This window comes from Hippocampus comes, unplaced genomic scaffold (assembly GCF_001891065.2).
Source record: "Hippocampus comes isolate QL1 unplaced genomic scaffold, H_comes_QL1_v1.1 scaffold307, whole genome shotgun sequence".
NCBI lineage: Eukaryota > Metazoa > Chordata > Actinopteri > Syngnathiformes > Syngnathidae > Hippocampus > Hippocampus comes.
The window spans coordinates 30,296-50,957 of NW_017805337.1; the positions used below are offsets into that span (position 1 = coordinate 30,296).

Consider the following 20,662-nt stretch of genomic DNA (forward strand, 5'->3'; position numbering starts at 1 on the left):
TTAAAAAAAAAACCAACTCCATTAAGGTACATTGGCTTTTACTGCTCTGCCCACTCAGCATGATTCATGTATTCCATTGTGGAATAAGGCTTTAAATTACAACGCAGACCGTGTGAAGCATTGGGAATGCTTTTTGGATGCGCTATTTCACAATACAAGCACAACACTGTTAAAACAACCTGTTGTCAAAATAAGGCCTGCAGAAACAGTCACGATGACTGCATATTTTTTTTTTTGCTGTCAGCGTGACTGACGTCAAAACTGATAATGGAACCGAGTGACCTGTCAGACAGCTTGTCGTAAAACCTGCAGGTTTTCATTTTTCGCCGTGAGCTATCTTCACGTTAGACCGGCGCATCCAAGGGGGCGGTTGCGGTGCACGTGCGGGTACGGAAACTGGTGCCAAAAATAGGCTCGGAACACGTTCAACTATGCAGCCGTGTCACAGACTCCAAACACGTACGCCGTGTGCATGAGTGCTTTTCTTTCTGTTGGTATTTTCATCAACAGGTGTAGGTAGAAAGGAGCGTGGTGTGCCGTTGTGGGAGTGAACACAGCCTGCTTACTTCTTGGCCAATGACGGGCGCACGACTCATTCCCGCACAGTCTTTGACATTACGGAAGCAGAAAGGGACTCGCTGGAGTCCGTGCGGAATATCAAAGACCACAAAGTACGTTTTAAAGGAAATGCAAGCACCCCTGCGGGGCAAGATGATGTACTGCATATAAAGGTGGCCGAGAAGATCACTGATCATTGCCGTGATTGCTTCTTTCACCCTCATCATTCGTGTCCGTGTGTGACCGCAGCGCGCACTGCTGCACCACGGTCATGAGAGGTTGCGGGGGGTGGGAGGGGAAAATATGATTTCTACAATGATTCAGAGGGTTCCATGCACACCGTTGTCATATTTCTGTGTGAAATACATGAATGAATGAATACATCCACGGCGTTCAGAATCACCGAAACCGTGTTCCGCTACTTGCGCCACAACTTTGACCTGCTCGGAGCTGCTCTAAGGTCAAGTCTACTCACAAGGGTCACGCAAGAATAATATTCCTGCAGATATGTAGGTGTTGTGTCGCGGATGTCTCCGTTCATCCGTCTTGGCTTCATTCTTCCATTCATTTGCGTGACGGATCCTGTTTTTCAGCAGCCGACAGTCAGGTCAGAGAACAGCCAGAAAAGCATGCAGGTTGGGACCCGCATGCTTTTCTGGCTGTGAGCATTCTCCCGTCCGCTCCAATCTGTCATTTGCGCACCCTCGTGCACTCTGGGTGGGTGGAGCAACCCCAAAGTTTGACTCCAATCATTCTCGCGTGGATTGGAGCACTTTTCATCTTGCGCGCTCCAGAGGCCACAGAAGGTCCAGTGCCCCGTGAAGGTGAATCATCACGTTGCGCGTTAACCGCTCGATAACGACCCACTCGTGCTCGAGTTGTGGCACACACCTGGCTAGTGGCGCTCACACCCGCCCCCCCCCCAACTGCCCAACAGACGGAGTGTCCATGCCTCGTTACACCGGCGGCCAACCATCGTCATTGGATTCGATTAACCGGCCAACGAAAACTGCGCCGGCGGACTGTAGACGACACACTACGCACTCGTAGAGAAGAAAATGTTAGTTCATTTCTCCGCGCGGGAAAATCTGCTGGCAATGACAAATAAAGAGACAAGAGTCTCTTTTGTGTCACAGACCGGTTGAGACAAGTCCATGCCATTCGCGGACTGGCAACCATTTTTACATCCCTTTTAAATTGCCAGTTTTAATTCAGATCAACTTTTGGACTCCGTTTTTGTCCCCATTGCTGTGACACGACGACACCTGTTTACAAACTTCTTGACATTTTTATTATGAAAATAAGACAATTTGCGCACGTTTCCTTCGATCATGCACATCATCTGATGAACACATGGAGAGTCTCTTCTCCTGCACCGCATTTCTGAAGTCTGGATGCAGACAAATACCAGGAAGAACATGCTACAGGACACCCGTGGCCATGGACGTGAATGTGGCGTTTGCGGAGAATTTGTCGGTGGCTCACAGGCAAAAAAAAAAAAAAAAAGTCATGACTGGAGGGAGGCCTGCATGCGTGTGCGGCTTCTCCAGTGCGGCGATAGCGACGATTACGATTACTTGGCCTCCTGGGCTTTTTTAGCACTCTGTTTCTCCTTTGCCTGGTGAAAGAGAAATGGGAGGAAGTCAACAAAACAATCCGTCTTTCATTAAGTGTGGCTCGAACCACAAAGCTAAAAAAAAAACCAAACAAAAGACAAATGCAAGTCACCTTCTCCACCAAAGGTATTAACTGCTGGTGCTCGGCCAATGTCTTCAATAACTCCATAATGAATGGAAGATAGTTGTGCTTCCGTCGAATGTTTTCAACCTGTCACAATCCGGTCAACACAAAAGGAGAGGAATGGAAAAGAAGGACGTGACTAAAAATAGTCTCGGGGGAAAAAAAAAAAAAACAAAGAAACAATCAGCAGCCAGCGTTGATTACGACCATTACAGAGACACGTGCATGCCAAAATCAAACGCCAGCGTCGAGCGTGACGAATGACAATGACAACAAATAAATGACATTCCGACAAAACTGCTGAGTCGGCACCGACCTTGTATCTTTTCAGTTTCTGATTTTCTTCCTCGATAAGGAGGTGGTACTTTGCAATCTCGGACTGAATGGAGCTGAGAAACGTGCTGCTCTGGTCCGTGTCCATCGGCTCATCCTGGAAACGAGCCACAGAAAGGACATTCGCTCAGATGGCGGCGCGATCCGCGCACTTGCAAAGCCGCTTCGATGGCTTGCCTTCTCGCACCTGCTCTTTGCCTCCAAACGATCAGACCCCTCGTCAAAAATGAAATAGCAGAGGGTCTGTCATTTTCATCGGTGGCAGTGCCGTCTTGAAGCGTACACGCGAAACAATAAACAAAACCGTTTCTGCTGACCTTCCGTGCTTCAGGCTTTCACCCCGGCCGGGCGTGTTGTCAGAATGACTGTGCGAGATGACATTTGTCATGGAAAAAAAAAAAAAAACGCGCGCGACTGGCAGTGCGATGAATTGCCTCATCTAAGACAAAGATGAGGACAAAGTCCATGAGACAACAAATTAAGGCTTGGGGTGAACAGCAAGTGAGCCACAACGTTGGTCAACATTCATTCCTGCAGTTGTTTCGTGAGCGTGCCACGTTATCGTATTTTCACGTCCCAAAAAGGCACACTTCAAACTCTTCAATTTTCTCCAAAATGGACGGGGCGCCTGATCTACGGACGGCGTTCCAAAATCTGTTGCCTTGTCACTTGGGTGAGGCGTCCGCATGACAGACTGATGGGTGGGAAGGGCGGGCGTGAGGGAGGGCGCTCAAGGCACGCTCCCGGTAGGTGCATCGGCATCGTGCAAAACAACATCCCGAAAATGGCACCGTGGCTTGGTTGCCATGGTAACGGATAGTAATTGTGATTTGAAGCCCCCAAAAAGTTTCCCGCCGAGTCAAAGTGAAGTTGCGAGCGGCGTGGGAGCCAAGGCCACCACGGGCTAACGTGTCCGCTTGCACTGTTGTCGGAACTTTCGCAAAAGTCGGCGTCATTTCTGAGGAGCCGCACGGCAACGAGTGTGGCCATGACGCGAGGGACCCTGGCGTGTTTTTTTTTTTCTCACCTCAGTAAGCTGAGTCTGAAGCTCGGCAATCTTCCTCTCATATATCATCTTCCGGTCGGACACGATGGCCATCAGATTGAAACGAATTTCGCCTTCACTGTACCTGAGGCGAATGCAATTGGGTCGCGTTAAGAGCACAAAGGCAAAAAAAAGAGACGAGAATCTTTTGAGCGCTTGCTGTGGTGGGGCAAATTTCATTGCCGGGTGCGTGTCCATGACAACGTGTATGTCTCCGGCTCTACGTCCATGAAAGTGTGCGTTTGTGGAGTTACTCACTTTTGTATCCTTTTTTCGATGACCGGACGGACGGCGCTGATCCAGTCATCCTGGTTGCAGGCACCTGGTAGAAAAACAGAAACATGTTTGTTCCTGAGGTTTCTGAGGCCCTCTCCACCGGCAGCCTTTCGCGGTTGACGCCACCAACCCGGTGATGACACTTGCATGCTTACCGAGGTCAATGGGTCCTTCTCGAAGTCCATCCAACTCATAAAGTCGACCGTTGACAGGAACATAACTCACAAAGTGAAAGGCGTCCTCGTCCTTGGCGGATGATTTGGCGTCAAACTCAAACATTTGCTGCCTGGAAATGATGACAAAGAGTTCCAAATAAGATGATAACTGCCAATTCAAATGAAGGTGCTACAAACTGAATGTTTGGCTTTTTTTTAATTTTTTTTTTTAATCAACGCCAAAGAATCCGTTGCAGATAAAATGCAAGCGACGCAGTTACCTGGCAAAGCCGTTGTGAACTTGTCTGATAACTTCAGAGTTGCTCAGAGCCAAACCTTTCATCTGAGGACCAAAGCGGAAGCAGAGTTATACCACCGACAGTTCCCGACATTTACATTTAAACCGTCGTCGTGGAGGGATGCAGCAAAAAAAAAATAAATACAATTTTGATGTTGTATTAATTCGCTTTGCATTAAAGTATGGCTTTCTGGCTGAAGATTGAAGCCAAGACGATCAAAAGTGTTGCTTCGCATCACCGCTTTCAGGAGAGATAAAGAGAGGCGGCTATAAAATCTGCACGCTGACCAACTGATATCCAAGTTGAAATCCTAAAGTGCTGACCAAAGAATAGACGCAACCCAAATTTCGCCAGCCATTTTTCATGAAATCCAAAATGCAAATGAGCATACCGCAGCATCAAAACTCTGCGAAAACTCTCGGAACTCGGTGAGCGTCTCTCCAAGCAGCATGTCGGGGTGGGCGCAGTTGAGCAGGACACTGACGATGGCCTGTGTGGCACAAGCGTTGTTGATGACCTGAAATCACACAAGTCAGTCAAATGATGACTACAGTGAAACTGGATTTATCTGTCATCATCGTTGAGTTGATGACAAATCGAGAAACTTAGAAGAGGGTCGCGGTGTACACCGGCGCACCTGTTTGGCAAAGAAGATGTGGTCGAGTCTTGAATCCTGTACGATGGATCCCGCTGGCTCTTCACCCGCTTGCCACTTAAACAGGAAGATCAATCCATGGACGGGCCTGCGAGAGAGCGCGGAAATGAAAAACGCACGTCTTTGGCATGCGAGCGAGCTCGGCGCAGTGACTGATCCATACTTCAAGTTGTCAAAGTTCTCTGGATCCATACTCCAGATCTCTTCAACCTGTGCCCCTTTGCAGCCTAGAGTGACACAAAAGCAATTCGAATAACTCCTCTCGGTACGTTCGGCATTGAGGTTTGGAAGCGCAGCGAGGGCTGATTTTCACGCGCCGTACATTTGAACGCTGAGTAATGCTAACCAATTAGCGCGCTGCTTTATTGTCGTCAGTGGCGTCGCGCGGAAAACGTTCCACACGGGAGTAAAATATGCCACGTCGCCGGCATGGCACGGGACGGCGCCGCTTCGGAGCCGGCCTTGCCTTTTCATTTGCGCAGTCGAGATGCCAAAACGAAGAGCGGGTGGCCGTAGCTCGAGCGCAGCGGGCTACAATGGTTAGCCGCGCCGATCGGCGGCGCCGAATGCGCAACTCAAGCTGAAATCACTCACCGAAACCCTTGATCAGCTCCGTGAATACCCCGGGGTCGCTCTCCATGAGACACCACTCACCCGCGCTCGCGGCCATGATCGACAGCGTTATTCGCTCAAGATAACAGGGCACATGGACTGGATGCAAAGCTAACTCCTCGCAGTCAAGCTAATGTCACTCACTCGGGCTTCCCCGCAGGATGGAGACCGCCACCGTGCGTTCACCGGGGGCAGGGGTGCGCTCGTTTTGTCGCGCGGCGGCGGCAAATTGCAACAGCGCTCGGCTGGTCTTCCTCTTCGCGAGGTTTCGTGCACGTTCGGAATCACGAAATCGAAACGTGCGTTCTCACTGAGGACGTTTCATGTCGCCAACAATTGCTGACAAGCGCAAGTCATTCGTGCCAATCACGCTGTTCCATTTGATAAACCTTTTTTTTTTTTAAATTACAGTAATCCCTCGTTTATCGCGGGGGTTACCGCTGTTCCATTTGATAAACCTTTTTTTTTTTTTTCTTTAAATTACAGTATTCCCTCGTTTATCGCGGGGTTACGTTCCAAAAAGAACCAGTGATAAGTGAAATCCGTGAAGTAGTGAACTTTATTTTTGTACAGTTATTATACAATACTTAACTATATACACACAATGAAATCAAAGACCAAACCCTGTTTTCAGGCCCAATTACAAAAAAAGAAACAAACGTTTTCAACAAATAACTATAATAGTTTTTGGAAATACTGTACTGTTGACATGCGGCGCCGCCGACAAATTCTGATTTAAAGGGTTAAAAGCATTAAAAAATTGCAGTAAAAAAATCCGTGAAACAGCAAAGCCGCGGAAAGGGAACCGCGTTAGAGCGAGGGATCACTGTGTTTCTAAGAGCATACACCAAACACTAGAGGGAATGACCTCCAATTAATATGTGTTGTTGTTAACGCAGTGTCGCCTGACACACAGAAATAAATTAAGCTTCAAAAAAACCTGAAAAATACATTCAATGAAGAAATGTATCTCAAGTTAGACATATGTACATTGTAGACATTTCCCCATAAAACGTGCGCTACACAGGTGCAGTACATGCACACAACGTTAAAAAAAAAACAAATGGAAAATAAATAATGCCGTACTTATCCTACTTCATACAAAAGTCCACCGATAAATCATATGATGGCAGAGAGAGAGAGAGAGAGATGTGCAGGGGTCTACAACAGTTTCAAATGTCAGAATCAGAATCATCTTTATTGGCCAAGTATGTAAGAACACACTGGAATTTGTCTCCGGTAGTACACGCCGCACGAGTTTCATCATAAACAAGGACATGACAAACACGTATGGAAGGACATTCCATAATGTAAGTGACCCGTTGAGCGGTGGTACAACCCAATGACAACTGTGAGACAATGTGCAAAGTATCAAGCAGAGCTAAAGTGATCAGTGGTAGAATACAAGACGAGAACAGTTGTACAGTTGGTGCAGAAAAGAAAGGCTTTTATAAACAAGAAAGATACATCATTAGAACAGGAGTTATTGGACGTCGGATCTGCAGCTGTCAAATATGTCCCACTTGATGTGAATGCGTTCGGAGCCAAAAGTCCTTCAACACCACCGTCGAAAGCCAGACAAAAGTAAAGCACATCGCCACGCAGTCATTGCATTTTGCAATCACATTTTATTTGTGATGATGAGCCCCGCGAAATAACACATAGGAGAGGCATTGTTTCATTTGTTACATGATACAGACCGCGTCCTGGAACCTTTTTCACAGCGTCCGAAAGTAAAACGCGATCACCGAGGAGTTTTCGGTGACGACTAAAACAAGAAGTGCGACATTGCTGGACGCTTCAACAAACGTGTGAAAGCTGAATATTGTCAACTCTTGGAGGAAAAATGTGTTGCACGATCAAGTCTTAAGTGTACTTGGATAAATAAGAAGAACAACAACAACAGCAACATACAGCTTGTAGCGCAAGGTTTAGCCAGCATTTATAAATAGACCACTGAAAGAGATCAAAAGAACGGTTAGTCATTTTGCAGATCCGAACCGTCCGCTTCCTGAGCCTTCGGAGTCGGGAGCGCAGCAGGGAGCGCACTGATTGATCAGCGGCACTAACTTGCCCTGCTGATGGAGCTGTTTGGTATCGGAGCCGCCCCCGATACAGTTTCCGTTAATGAAGACTCTCGGCACCTGAACACACACATTTTGTCCGGAGGTGTGTTGATAGATACCAGTCATTTTTTTTCTCAGCTCTTTTTTGTCTTTGTCCGCCCGCTCTCAAACTTTATCCTGCCCAAATCATTGCCCAAAACATACTGCATCTCCATGTAGAGTAAAACAAAGCTCTGCGTGATACAGAAAAACTTATGACATAATGAAGTATACAGATCCATGATATTGCATGATTAAGGTGACAAACAGGATTTTATTCCTTTTTTTAAGGAAAGAAATCCACAAACAAAAGCTAATGAGGTTCTTACCGTTCTGACACCGGTCATCTGAGCTAAGGCCTCCTGTAATCTCCTCCCATCATCGTGTTCATCAAGTTCAATGACTTTGTACGTGGCGCCTATTTCATTGAACACGTTTTTTGCCATTTTGCAGTATGGACATGTGGTCTTGGAAAATATCACAACGCAATTCTGTGAAACCAATTCCTGAAAGGTTTGAAAAAAATATGGACTGTATCACTTTTCCATATAAATATATACACACACATACACAAAGGTTTGGGATATTTGGCTGACATTTACGGAAAAACTTCACGCTACAGTGATATCATATGATGATGAAAGTGGGACATTTAAGTAGAAGGGTGCGCTGCCGATTTCCTCATCTCAAACCATTCACTGAAAGAAAAGTTAACAACGATGGTGGGTACACCACAACCAAAAGTGTCAATGTCTCAATCACTCGTCATGTGCCCCTGAGCCTCCATTCCGGCTTGACGACGACGTCTCATGTATGCTCTCAGGTCGCGGTATTGTCTGCTGAGAGCAGCCCTCAGGTCACGGAGGTTCTGGGGTGCAAAATTTTGAGCCTCGGCTGATCCCACAGGTTTTCAACAGGACTCAGGTCTGGAGAAAGTGCAGGCCACTCCATTGGAGGTACTCCAGTTTCCAACAGCCGTTGCCTAATGTTGCGACCTCGTTAAGATGGAGCGTTGTTGTCCATGAAGATGAAATTAGGCCCGTGTTTTTAGTGAAGGGCCACAATGACAATTGAACCGGAACAATTATAGGTCGGATCAAACAAACGCCTGTTGTGAGTTTTGCTGTTAAGCTGCTTGTTAAAGAACAGCAAATTGTGCAAAAAGTACAGAAACACTGAACAGTTGGACAATGGACATGGGAACCCAAAAGCTTGGAGAAGGTCACATGAAGTTCACCTGTAAAGGTTTGAATGCATTTAAGGCTCGTCCTGAAATTTCACCCAAAAGCCAAATATCCCCAACTTTTTGTGAGTAGTGTGTGTATACATAGATAAATTATTAATACATGTAGTAAGGCATTAGGGTCTACTTACATGAACAAACTTCACACAAGCTGTACTGGTTGATCCTCCTGTTGTGGAAGATGCAAAATTCCCCATTCTGAAACGAGACGAAAAGCAGGAACTTGAAACAAAAGGCTTCACACTGACTACTACAGCAAGCATAGAAAGTGCTTCTTATAACCTTGAAAATGGCACTAGATCACAAGAATGGGTGAAAGTAAGTATGAAATATAAGTACGGAGTTGTTGATCGTAACTTCCATAGGTCCATGGCTATGGTCATGTAGCTGACGCGTTTGGGTGATGCTTTGTTTCACTCGTTTCCATGCCGTGAGCAACTGCTTTGCACAAGCGTGATGCATGTGGTTAATCCAGGATTAGAAACCAAAGTGGGTGATGTAGGGAACGCCTTCACATTTTTGAGTAGCACCTCACGATGGAGCACCGACTCATTTGATAGGGCGCCGCAGAGGAGCTAATCTGTTCCAAATCGAATGTTCGGCGCTGTTTAATTCAATCCCGGCTGTCTCAAGGGGAGAAATGTTACGTGTGTAATGTATGATACAGCAAATGAGTGAATTTGGCAATGAATAACCTGCGACATCGGGTCCATGCCGCTCGAAAACACCATCCGGCTCGAGAAAACATCGACGAAAAAAAAACTACAAAAGGCCCCAAAAAGTCTTATAACTTTAACGGGTAAAACATGCAGTTAGTGTAAAAAGATACTCCCTAACTGTATAGCACTCGTATATGTCGTCACATGTTTGTTTACGTTCACTTAGTCCTACCTTTCACCAACACCGGAAGTAGTAACCGAACGTCTTCTTGACGCAGCTAATTTACGTCACAACTCCCACGTGACGGTAATGGAGGGGATTGCAATATTGTCGCGTTTTGTTTTTTTTTTATTTTGGAAATGTCATGATCACACAGCCAAATGTTTGAAGTTTACGCCATGTCTTAAGGTGTTTTGGATTTATATGGATTGTTGCATTGAATTTCTCAAATTTGTTGGTAACAAGAAAGGTAAAAACATGTTTTACACGAGTTGTTGATTTAGACGTGAATCAAACAGACTCTTCTTTTTTTTCAATACTTCCGTCTCACAGCAGAAAAGTCGTGGCACACATTGACCGACTTTTTGCTGCTAAGAAATTGATTTGGATCTTCTGTGACTGAGGCCCTGCTGAGCAGATGCGGTTTGACAAACAGACCAGTGAGTAAAAACGCCGTTCTAATGTGTAGTTATCACACATAAATGGAGTCCGTATTCCTTTGCCTGGCCCAATAGGATAGGCATTTATTCAGCTCAGGCATGCACAAGAAGTCAGCGCAGCGTTCTCTGTCACAAACACACACAGAAGCCGTAGGTCGCCCCCTAGCGGCGGTTGTTATCTGAAGACTTGATTACAATTTGTCTTACGTATTGTTACAGACTCGAGCAATGTTGCCAATTTAGCGACTTTCTAGCAATATTTAGCGAGTTTTCGGACCCCTCTAGCGATTAGCGACAAATCTAGCGACTTTTTCTAAGATTATTGGAGATTCCGATGTGTAAGCGCGCATCGTTCTTATTGGAAAAACTCGGAACCACGAAAATAGTACTGTAGTTAATTTTGCATTACATTACATTACATTACATTAACTTATCCATTTCATTCAGCAGTCGTGAGTGAAAGCAAGTCTGATGATGTGTGCTATATCCGTTTTATCCACAAGAGGGCACAGTTGCTTCGTTGTGCTGTGCCCCAATTAAGATGCAGCCAAAACATATCGCAATTGAGGATCATTTATTAAAAATAATGAGTCTGCTGTGCCAAAAGTCTATAAATTGTTCGTGTCTTTTTTGTCCGACCGCTTTCATTTAATTCAGCGAATCACGAGCGCTAGTCAGTCTGAATTTGCATTCAAAAAGGGGAAAGGGAAAAAAAAGACGGTTAATGTCGGGCGTAGCTGCTCGTGGTGCCGCCTTGATCTCGACTCGTCCTCACCCTTGAGGCGTCGCGGGCCAACGTAGATTAGCAAACTGCCGCCGTTGGTGTGTGGAAGGCCTGCAGCAATCGTTGATGCTGCCCTGTTGGCTGAGGAAGTCCCCCATCCGCCTTGCACCCAACTCTCTTTTCTTGAACAATTCATTCCCCCAGTGTCATTTTATCAGCTCCTCGGAGGCCCCAGAGCAAACTGCAAGTGTTCAATGGGATTTTTTTTTTTTTTTAACTACAGCAGGAACCCGTGCTCCAGTAAACATTTTATCAGAGGCCCGATAATCTTTTGGAGAGAGCACACCGGCACACCAGAATAAGTTTAATTGCTTGCTTTTTGGCCCAAAGTCAGATAATGATGTTGACGCAATAATGGATCTTAGAGAGATACACTCGCTCTGGATTAGAACAAACGGTTGCATTCAAAACTGCTTTCAAAGAAAGAAACACAAGTGACAAATGATGTCTAGCGCATTTCTACTGAGGTAAAAGAATGCAGAGGGTGGACGATTGTGACTTCAGCAACATGACGATTGGAAAAGAAATCCGTTCAAGTTGCCGCATCAGCTCGCCTCTTATTTTTGCATGTGAGGAATTTCCGGACTCTTGAACTACATGCGCTTGAGCTAAATCAAGGGTGTCCAAACTACGGCCCGGGCCGTTTGCGGCCCACCATCCATTTTTCAGCGGCCCGCGATCAGTGGAGGTCAGTGGAGCCGTAATTTTAAAACAGCCATGAAACTTGCAGTAGGCGTGCAGGCAACACCACAAATGATTCAGCCCGCTGTTATCGGCGCGGTGCGGCTGCACTCGCACATGAGCTGAGTAGCCCCAACCATGTCGTCACTTGGCATCCTCCACTGCTGCCTCTCAGTCATTAATATTGTTTCTCTCGCCGCATAACTCAAGGGATCAATCCCCGGTTGCCATGGAAATGAAATCAGCCATGCAGGTACCGTAACGTGCGTTGCTATGGCTTCTCCTGTGCATGTGCTGTGCAGCAGTTCACATGCTGAAAAAGACCGCAAATCTATTCAGTGTGACTTTGACAGCCGCCCTGTTGAAATGCCGTCAACCGCCGCACTGTTTTCCCCCTCCTATTTGCACGGATTCATCTGAGACTGTGCATCAGGGGCGTCAGCAGGTTTTATGGACGGGGGCGGGCCGGTCCCCTGGAGATGCACAGGTTATGAGTGAATGTGGCACGCGAGCACCAATGTCACAAACGGCAAAATAAAAGATGAAGAATTTGCTTTTCCACAAATTGAGCGAAGCTACGACACTCGGTAAATATTCGAGGCCACGTTACATTTTGAGCCCGGTCTGTTTAAATGCAGCACACAAAGAGAAAACATCTTCACGGCATGCTGACGATTATATTTCAGCTGTCCTTTAGAAATAAATCCTTGTTCATCTATCCACGCCAGCGACGTATAGTGACACGCTGACCAACAGAACAGTTGAGTGGCACTGCACTGAAAAATGGATAGTGGGCTGCAAACGGCTCCCGGTCAGAAGTTTGGACACCCCTGTCTGAACACATTTTAATTATGTGCAAATTTTTTGGGGGGGCGGGGGGCTCCCAATATTCTCAGGGGGCTTTTGCCCTGCCAAATAGTGACGCCGCTGCTGTACATCCAAATTAAAAAAAAAAAAAAAAGAAATAGTGAATGTGTAAGGCCTGTTTTTCTCTTTGTATTCCTATTTTGTGTTAGCAAGGCTCATTTTGAAGAATGGGCCTAAAGATCGTTGAAAGTCACTTGATTACTTTAAGTGACTTTGAGACATTCACAGAAATCATCAGGAAATATTCTCTGCAGAATCGCTGCAAAACATAACAAAAAAAGCTTCCGGTTTCCTCTTCTCGAAATGACTGTCTTCCTCTTGTCGTTGTTCCATCCCAATTTCACGCCTTGACCGAGGGCGCATTTGGAAAGTCCCGAGGAAGGATACCGACACATTTCTGCCACGTTGACGACTGGAACCACCGGGACTCTTGCTTGAGCTGGCCGCCCATCTCAATTAAATGATCGGGGCGAAGGGCCGGAGTCAGGGAAGGGATGTCACCTTGTCAGAGCTGCAGCGTTCCTGTGTGGGAAGAGGGGTTGGGGGTGGGGGAATAAACGTATTCCCTTTTTGGAACGAGGCTGTAACATGACAACGACAACAAAGGAAAAGTGCGAGCTGCTGTGGACACTTTTCCGATGCCGCACTGTATCTCTCCTGCAAGTGACAAGCGCTCCCGTTTTCCGCGCAGCCGACTTGATTTGCTCCGCAGGGCGGCCCTGGCGAACTGCAGCCGATGTCGTACATCGCATGCAAGAGCTGACCTTGTGGAGGAACCGTTTCTTTGCATGACAATGAGAAGAAGAGAGGAGGAGGAGGAGGGTGGCGTGCCACTAGAGATGGAGCGTCCGAAATTCAGAAGCTCCATGCAAGCATGCGTGAAATAAACAGAGCGCCAGGATCCAAGAGGATCCGTCACGGAGAAAATAAAACCTGGACGGCAACGGAGTGACGTATCATCAAACTTGATTTGAGAAAAACAAAACGAGCGAAGCATCTTTGCACGGCTTCACGAAAGGATGATTATGACAATGACCCATCCCGGGGAAAATACGAGTTGACCATCTGGCCTCTGTGGAGACCTCCACCTCACCATTTTTTGCAGACTTCCGCACAAATGCATCGAAACTCTCCAAAGAGTTTGTTTTGATTGTAATTTGTGATTTTACTTCAGTTTCCTCCCACATTCCAAAAAACATATATACCGGGTATATGTATACATACATACATACATACACATATATATATATATATATATATATATATATATATATTCTCACCTGTCTGTGCCCGCTCTCTCCTTTCTTATTCACTTTTTTTTTTTTTTTTGCCTCACCCATTTTCATTATTCGTGGAAAGGCCGAGTGCAGCCGGATGCAAGTCATCGAGCGGTCTGATTGCAAGAGGACACGCATGAATGAGACCTAGTCTCGTTCCCAATCGCCTCTCATTTTTAGCCATGACTTTAATCATTACAAATGGCGGCGGGCAGTGAAAAGCGGGGTCGAGTATGCCAGAATTGCACCATCTAGAATCAAATCAGATTGGAGAAAGGTACCGGTAGTTGTTATTTCCTTGACAATTGCTTTGTTCTTTGAAAGGCTATCGAGTACTTTTGGAAACACTCAAAGTAGCATTTGAAAATTCAGCACGAACTTGAGTCGACTTGATATTGGAGTGACGGTGGGTTTCCTGCTCGGCACAAATCTTTCACACTGTTTTTATGCAATATTTTGTGCTTCCGATGATATCTGGCGACAGGATAACATGAATCTCAGACTCATCTGTTTCAACTTCCTCTTTCTTTTCTAAAGACACCCCATGTCCCTCTGAAATCATGAAGTCTGTTTGTAAGTCTCCTCCTCCAACTTGAGAATTTCAGTGGCCTCGACATAGATTCTTGGATATACTGTAATCACAAATAAATTGGATATTCAAAACTCACTTGAATTGCAGAATGGTTCATATCCATGGCAATCTCTTGGGTGGGGGTGGGGATGGGTGGGTCATATTTAGAAAAACTTTTTTTTTAAATCAAACCAATGTTATTTTTACAGGTATTGTCAGATCGCAGAATACATTACCGATGGCTAGCTAACTAACTACATGGCTAGCTAGCTAGATAGCTATACAAGCTAGCTAGGAAGATAGACAGGCTAGCTAACGAGATCGATAAACAAGCTAGCTAGCTAGGTAGCTAGATAGCTAACTCTGTGAAGAACATGGCCTACGCTACTGGACTTGCTGAAGAGGCGCCACTGCTTGCATTTAGTGTGTTATTTCTGTCGCCAGCCCGCACATCAAGAGCGCTTTTCCAAAACAAGATGAAAGCCACTGCGATCAATCGGGCTATTCCAGTCACTGTGTGCAGGTTCTTTTGTTTTGTTGCAGAAGTCCCACTGACAGCCTTTCATCCTTTAATTAGAAATCCAAAAATACGTTTTTCAGCAGAATGTCATATATGCCCCAGAGCAATGACCTTCATGCTTAATTCATTGCCTTGAGTTTGTATCCCCCCCCATTATGCATTCTAGAACCGGATCGGAATATTTTGTTCTTGTATTAATCCTATCCAATACGACCTTTTTATCATTTAAAAAAAAAAAAATACCTTGGGATGAACATGTCGAAAAGTGATGTCCAAAATGTCAATTTTTTCTTCAAGCCATTGATGGTACACTTACCTGATTTGTGTGCAGCGAGTGTGTGTTGAGTTCCCATTCAGTGAAAATGTGAAAGCAAATGTGTGCCCTGTAATTGACTGGTGACCAATCCTTTTGCCGGACATCAGTTGGGGTAGGCTTCAGATTGTCGTGACCATGAACAGGATGAATGGCGTAGAAAATAGATAGTGACTGTACATGGGTGCTTTTGTTCAGCAATACATCTTACAATTCATGATTTGGTGGCTAACAGCAGTGATGAATTGACCCCATAGATGTTCGTTGTCGGATAAGGAATTCTTGAAAGCGAGAGCTAATAAACATGAAATCTCACACCAAAACAAAAAAGATAAAGATCAGAGAAAAGATGGATATATAAAAAAAACCCCAGAAAAAATAGACACGGGGATCATGTGATTGCGCGAGTGTGCACAACGTCGTATGACTGCGTGCATTAGCTGAGACTTTTATTTTTACACCCCCCTCTGTTTTCACCCTGTTGTCCAGGTAGGTCACATTCCTGGTGGAAAAGAGGCGATGACTTTCATGAAATTCTTGATCTCCGTCTCTTGCCTATTTTCATACCACAAAAACCTGGCACAATTTCAAATTAGCCTGTGCTGCAAAGATGGCCGATATTTAGATCACTCTATTAAAAGAAATTGTTTGATGCTACTCTTCAAAGACTGATGATCGTTTTTATCTCACTTGGGTTTCTGAACCATTCAAATGAAGCTCGTGCAATGTGATCATGGAATTAACATTGATACCAGCTGCTCTGTTCACCTCTGCTGTGACTTACCGGCACCCGGTCCAGAGCGGAGGCCGCCTTTCACCTAAAATCAGCTGGAATGAGCTCAAGCTCCCCGTGCTGTGTTTAACAGAATATAAACGGATGGATGGATGAACTCGGTCCATTTTATCGTTAGCTGGTGTATCAAGGGCAGAAATACGAGCGCAATCAATCATCTTTGTGTTCTTTCACGTTTATTTCTTTTTTAGATAAAATACAGGATATGGCAGATAAAGCTTTGGAATTTGAACTGGAACGTAAACTGACAGAAACACAGAAAGAGGTCAGGAAAAGTGGTCAACGCCAAAGATATTTTCATTCATATTTAGGTAGTATAACTTTCAACAAAATACATATACATTTCCCTTTGTCTGTGTAAACACATCGGCGGTGACTTTTGAAGCTTTTTTTTTTTTTTTTAAATTCTCGATGCATCTGTGTGGAATACTCTCTCTCAACTTTCAGCGTGCACCATCGGGGCCCACGCTCCATATCACCGATGCGTCGGTCCTCGCACCTTGCAGACGTACGTACGGATACAAGACTTGACATTTCTCTCCAAACGAAACCAAAACGGTTCGAGGCATCGACTGTACACAATACCAACGAAACAAATGTACTTTTCCTACGCAGTGAGTTGTGCTGAGGTCAAAAACGTCCTCCGTCGGCTGCACGCAGCCCGATGCGATCAGGGAGGCCGCGCGCCGTGGAACCTTCGTTGCCTGTACCTGCCGTTCTTTTCCTTTGCCGTGTTGATGCAGGCATCGTGCTTGTTACTCTGCAAGTGGTTCCAGTACTTGATCAGTTCGTTTGGGTGGAACTGATGCGATGTGATGAGGTGGCTGTACTTGCAACTGGAATAAGACACCCGCCAGTGGTTGAAGAGGAATTCGTTGGGGGGCGGAGTCGGCTCGATGCGCAACTTTGCCAGGCATATTCCCACGTACACATCCTCCAGGTGGAGCCTGCGGATGCCGAGGGAGGCCTGGTAGATGAGTTCCGCCATGTCCCCTGAGAAGACGTACCCCGTGCCGGAGCAGAAGGTCGGGTAACGCTCGCTGGGGTACAGCTCCGGCGGCATGTACCACTTGCTGTCCTTATTTCGGTTCGGTGCGTAGCCTCTCATCAGATAGCCCGTGAAGTACCTCCGCTTGGGAGGCAGCTCGGGCTTCAGCAGCTTCTGAATGAGATACTCCGTATTGACAAACATGTCGCTGTCCGTCTTCATCACGTAGGAGGCGCGCGGGCAATACGTCGCCACCCAGTTCATGGCCATTAAAGTTTTGATGGTCAGGTTGTAATACGTGTCCTGATAGTCTTGCTGGATGATGTCTTGGTAAACGCGGCTCTCCTCCTCAATGCCGCTCTGAAGGAAGGCGTCGGAGCTCTTTCCGACGCCGAGCAGGAAGAGCCGTACGAAGCCCAGGCCCATGGCCACGCTGTCGTTGCCCCACGTCCGGCGGATGGCGTGACGAGCGTCGGCCTGGCCCGGCTCGGCGGCGATGAGCAGGACGAGGAAGGGGGCGCCGTCGCCGCACTTGAACGGCTGGTTCAGGATGTAGCGGTAGGGCTGGGCGCTGAGCTTCCCTCCCGCGTCCAGCTCCTTCTGCAAACTCTTGTTGGTGCTCATGGAGTCTCCGAGTCCCATCGCGGCCATTCGGACGCCCCCCCCTCCGCCAACCGCCTCTCCGGCCGGCCCTCCCGCCGGCTGGGAGCTAAGATTGAGCGGAGGCTTCGGCGCTACAAAACCGGCCTCCCGCCAAAGGCCCCGAACGGAGCTGCTCTGGTTGGCCTCCCCCCTGGGACCGCGGAAACCCCTGACAGTGTAGGCCAGCGGGTTTTCCCGCGGCCCGTTGCGGCCGGGCAGCCAGTCCTGGCGGCTGAAAAAGGAAAAGAGGGTAAAGAGCAGCGCCAGTGAGAGGAGGCCCGCCACGTGGGTCCGAAATAGCGAGCGCTTGGCCGTCCACGTCATCTTGATGGGACAGCAATGTCGCCGTCTCCACTGCATGGTGCAGGCCGGGCTTGCGCGGGGGGGCCGCTGCGGCTGCTGCGCGAGAATGGGCGGCGACGGTCGCACGGAGTGGCCTCAAACATGTGGTTGCCAAAACGTCAGTGCGCTTGGAGTCGGAGGATCAAGTACAATGTCCGGTTGGAGTCTTTGGACGTTCACGCGGTGAAGGTCAAATGTGGCCCCGGTGGCACTGACAAGGCAAAGATTTCTCCTGGAGACCTTCGGGATTTCTATTTGCAACTGGAGATGAGAAAGTCATGTTGTGCGCCTTGCTTCCTTCAGGATACGACCGGGTTCACTTCCTCCGATCTGAAATCTGAAGAGACAACCAAAAGACGAAAAAAAGATCAGTGCATGTAAATTGTCTAATTCTGCTCGTGGAGAGGAATCATTTCACTTCGTGTATTGCTTTGACACTCCTAATGCAATTCCTCTTCTAATTTCATTCCGAATGGCGGGCTTCTGTGTAGCCCACTATTGCGACTCGCTCTCTGGGAGCATATAATCCAACGTTTTAAAAGAGAGACGAGGCCTCGATATGGCGCTGCAGTGTCGTAGCGGCTTTGATTGGACGAGGGCGGAGAAGGCAACGAGACTCTCGGGATGTGGCCGTGTGAGAAGAGAGAACAGGACAATCGGAAAATACCGTCGGGGCTGTTGGAGAGGGGAGAACTGCCGTGCATTAAATGCGCCGCGCGCACGGCTGAAAAAACGCCACGGAGAGATTTCTGCACTGCGGTGAGGAGGCAGAAAGGCACACGCGGCGTTTTCAGACCAAATCAGAAAATAACTCGAAGGAAGCGCATTTACAAATTCGTAAAAGTACACTTGCGCCCGGGATCTAAAAACGGCATGATATAAAAACAATTTCAATGGACCCCATCGATCGGATGCGTTTGCCTCACCTGATGATGCAGTGACGCGTGTGTGTCCTGAAAGCTCACTAACTTGAGTCTAAGTATAAATTGCAAGTTTGCTCAACCTGACCCAGACTAAGGCTCGGCGGAGGCGCTTGGCCGAGTGCATGTCATCAGCCCCCCGCCGAGGAGCGACATCTACGGAGGAAATTGCATCTGTCTTTTCAGGGTCCCGGCAGGCAACGGCGCTAAAGCTCGTGCCGGCCTGTGGCGATGACAATCTTTTCCCGGCAGTCACCTTAAGCTTATCAACGCCGCGTAGCTGTCGAAATGAGACCGCCCGGGCCGCGAGCACAGGCAGGAATATATCATCGACAGTACAAACCCACACATAGATACGCCGATACTGACAAGAAACATCGAAGATCGTATCTTTGATCACAAGGGAAGCATCATGCTAATCACGCTTTCACAAGGACAAACTTCCTGAGTGCATTCTGCTCATGAAAAATCTTACAAAGGTCAAGAAAAGACATGAGACCGGAATGGTGACGCGTCAAAAAAATAGTGAATAGGCTTCCTCCTTGGAGATGTATCATCACGCACAGACATTACTCGCCGCCACACGCAAAGCTACACATGGACAGGGACAGAAAAGGGGAGGCTGAAATACGCATCCGAACACCCACACGATCGCTGGACAAAACAGCGGAGGGTTGAGAATGAGCCACTTGCACTGCAAGATCAGACATCGTCCTGCTCATCTCCATAAATGCGTTTCATCGACTTGCACTATTATCGCCCTTTGGTTGTTTTGGTTTTTTTTACAATTCAAGTACTTACACCAGCATGAATAAAAACCACCGATGGGACACCAGCTAATAAATGTAACAGCGTGAGTGACATGTAAGGCATTAAGGCTGGCCGCTTTGGCTAAAAAGTGTATTTCGGACCAGCCGATATCGGTAAATGTAACGATTTTTTTTTTTCCCCGAATCAAAATAAGAAAAAAGTAAACGGGTTAAAGATTAATGACGATAACGCCGTCGTTTGTGCTCAAAGAGGACGACACGGCCGCCGATGCCATTCCGACAAACAGTAAGACAACGGTCAACCGTTCATTCAGGAGCTGCTGTGGGCCACAGCTCACATCCAGCTCCCCCAACACACTTCGAATGCCTGCTCAACACTTCTAATCGGCTTCTGCTCAGGAGGGTCGCGGGCGTGCCGGAGCCTATCCCGGCTGACTTCGGGCAGGAGGCGGGCTACACCCTGAACTGGTCGCCACAACCAATCGCAGGGCACACATAGACAAACAACCATTCGCGCTCACAATCACGCCGAGGGACAAATTTTAGCACGTTCCATCAACCTACAGTGGACGTTTTTGGAATGTGGGAGGAAAGCAGAGTACCCGGAGAAAAACCACGCAGGCTAAGGGAGTAAAGAGATTTTGGTGAGGCGCATGCGCTAACCACCTCCATCTAAATTCCTGTTCTCCCACGTGACACGCACCCCCCCCTCTCTGGCGCCCTCCCTGGTGTGGGTAGCAACACACACCCAAAAGCAAAGCAATAAAAGAATCCACACATAAATGACAAAAATCCGCAAAGCTTCATTTGTTGTTCAGACTACGTAAGCGTCAAGCATCTTGCTGAACCGACAC

General features: G+C 47.1%; 3 protein-coding genes across 6 annotated transcripts in view; all 3 read right to left on the reverse strand.

The window, feature by feature from the left end:
* Window positions 1–1,822: 1,822 nt before the first annotated feature.
* Window positions 1,823–5,922, reverse strand: uchl5 (ubiquitin carboxyl-terminal hydrolase L5). 2 transcript variants are annotated; one of them, XM_019871797.1, is made up of 12 exons: window positions 5,656–5,922; window positions 5,225–5,288; window positions 5,044–5,149; window positions 4,798–4,923; window positions 4,389–4,450; window positions 4,108–4,238; window positions 3,935–3,998; window positions 3,659–3,761; window positions 2,615–2,728; window positions 2,287–2,385; window positions 2,115–2,176; window positions 1,823–2,083 (listed from the first exon to the last, which is right to left on the reverse strand). In XM_019871797.1, the coding sequence occupies exons 1-11, from the start codon at window positions 5,729–5,731 to the stop codon at window positions 2,132–2,134; spliced, it is 990 nt and encodes a 329-aa protein (XP_019727356.1). In that variant the 5' UTR covers window positions 5,732–5,922; the 3' UTR covers window positions 1,823–2,083; window positions 2,115–2,131. The 2 variants fall into 2 exon arrangements, with proteins under 2 accessions (XP_019727356.1, XP_019727355.1); XM_019871796.1 differs by having other exon boundaries at window positions 1,823–2,176; window positions 5,656–5,921.
* Window positions 5,923–7,281: 1,359 nt separating this feature from the next.
* glrx2 (glutaredoxin 2) lies at window positions 7,282–10,001 on the reverse strand. 3 transcript variants are annotated; one of them, XM_019871800.1, is made up of 4 exons: window positions 9,913–10,001; window positions 9,153–9,219; window positions 8,108–8,284; window positions 7,282–7,817 (listed from the first exon to the last, which is right to left on the reverse strand). In XM_019871800.1, the coding sequence occupies exons 2-4, from the start codon at window positions 9,216–9,218 to the stop codon at window positions 7,656–7,658; spliced, it is 405 nt and encodes a 134-aa protein (XP_019727359.1). In that variant the 5' UTR covers window position 9,219; window positions 9,913–10,001; the 3' UTR covers window positions 7,282–7,655. The 3 variants fall into 3 exon arrangements, with proteins under 3 accessions (XP_019727359.1, XP_019727358.1, XP_019727357.1); XM_019871799.1 differs by lacking the exon at window positions 9,913–10,001 and adding an exon at window positions 9,717–9,906; XM_019871798.1 differs by lacking the exon at window positions 9,913–10,001 and adding an exon at window positions 9,304–9,690.
* Window positions 10,002–16,305: 6,304 nt separating this feature from the next.
* The window catches only part of b3galt2 (UDP-Gal:betaGlcNAc beta 1,3-galactosyltransferase, polypeptide 2), a 7,046-nt gene continuing 2,689 nt past the window's right edge, over window positions 16,306–20,662 (reverse strand). The window contains exon 2 of the mRNA XM_019871801.1: window positions 16,306–18,455. Within this exon, the coding sequence (XP_019727360.1) occupies window positions 16,817–18,136 (1,320 nt within the window). The 5' untranslated portion in view covers window positions 18,137–18,455 and the 3' untranslated portion in view covers window positions 16,306–16,816. The remainder of the gene's footprint in view (window positions 18,456–20,662) is intronic.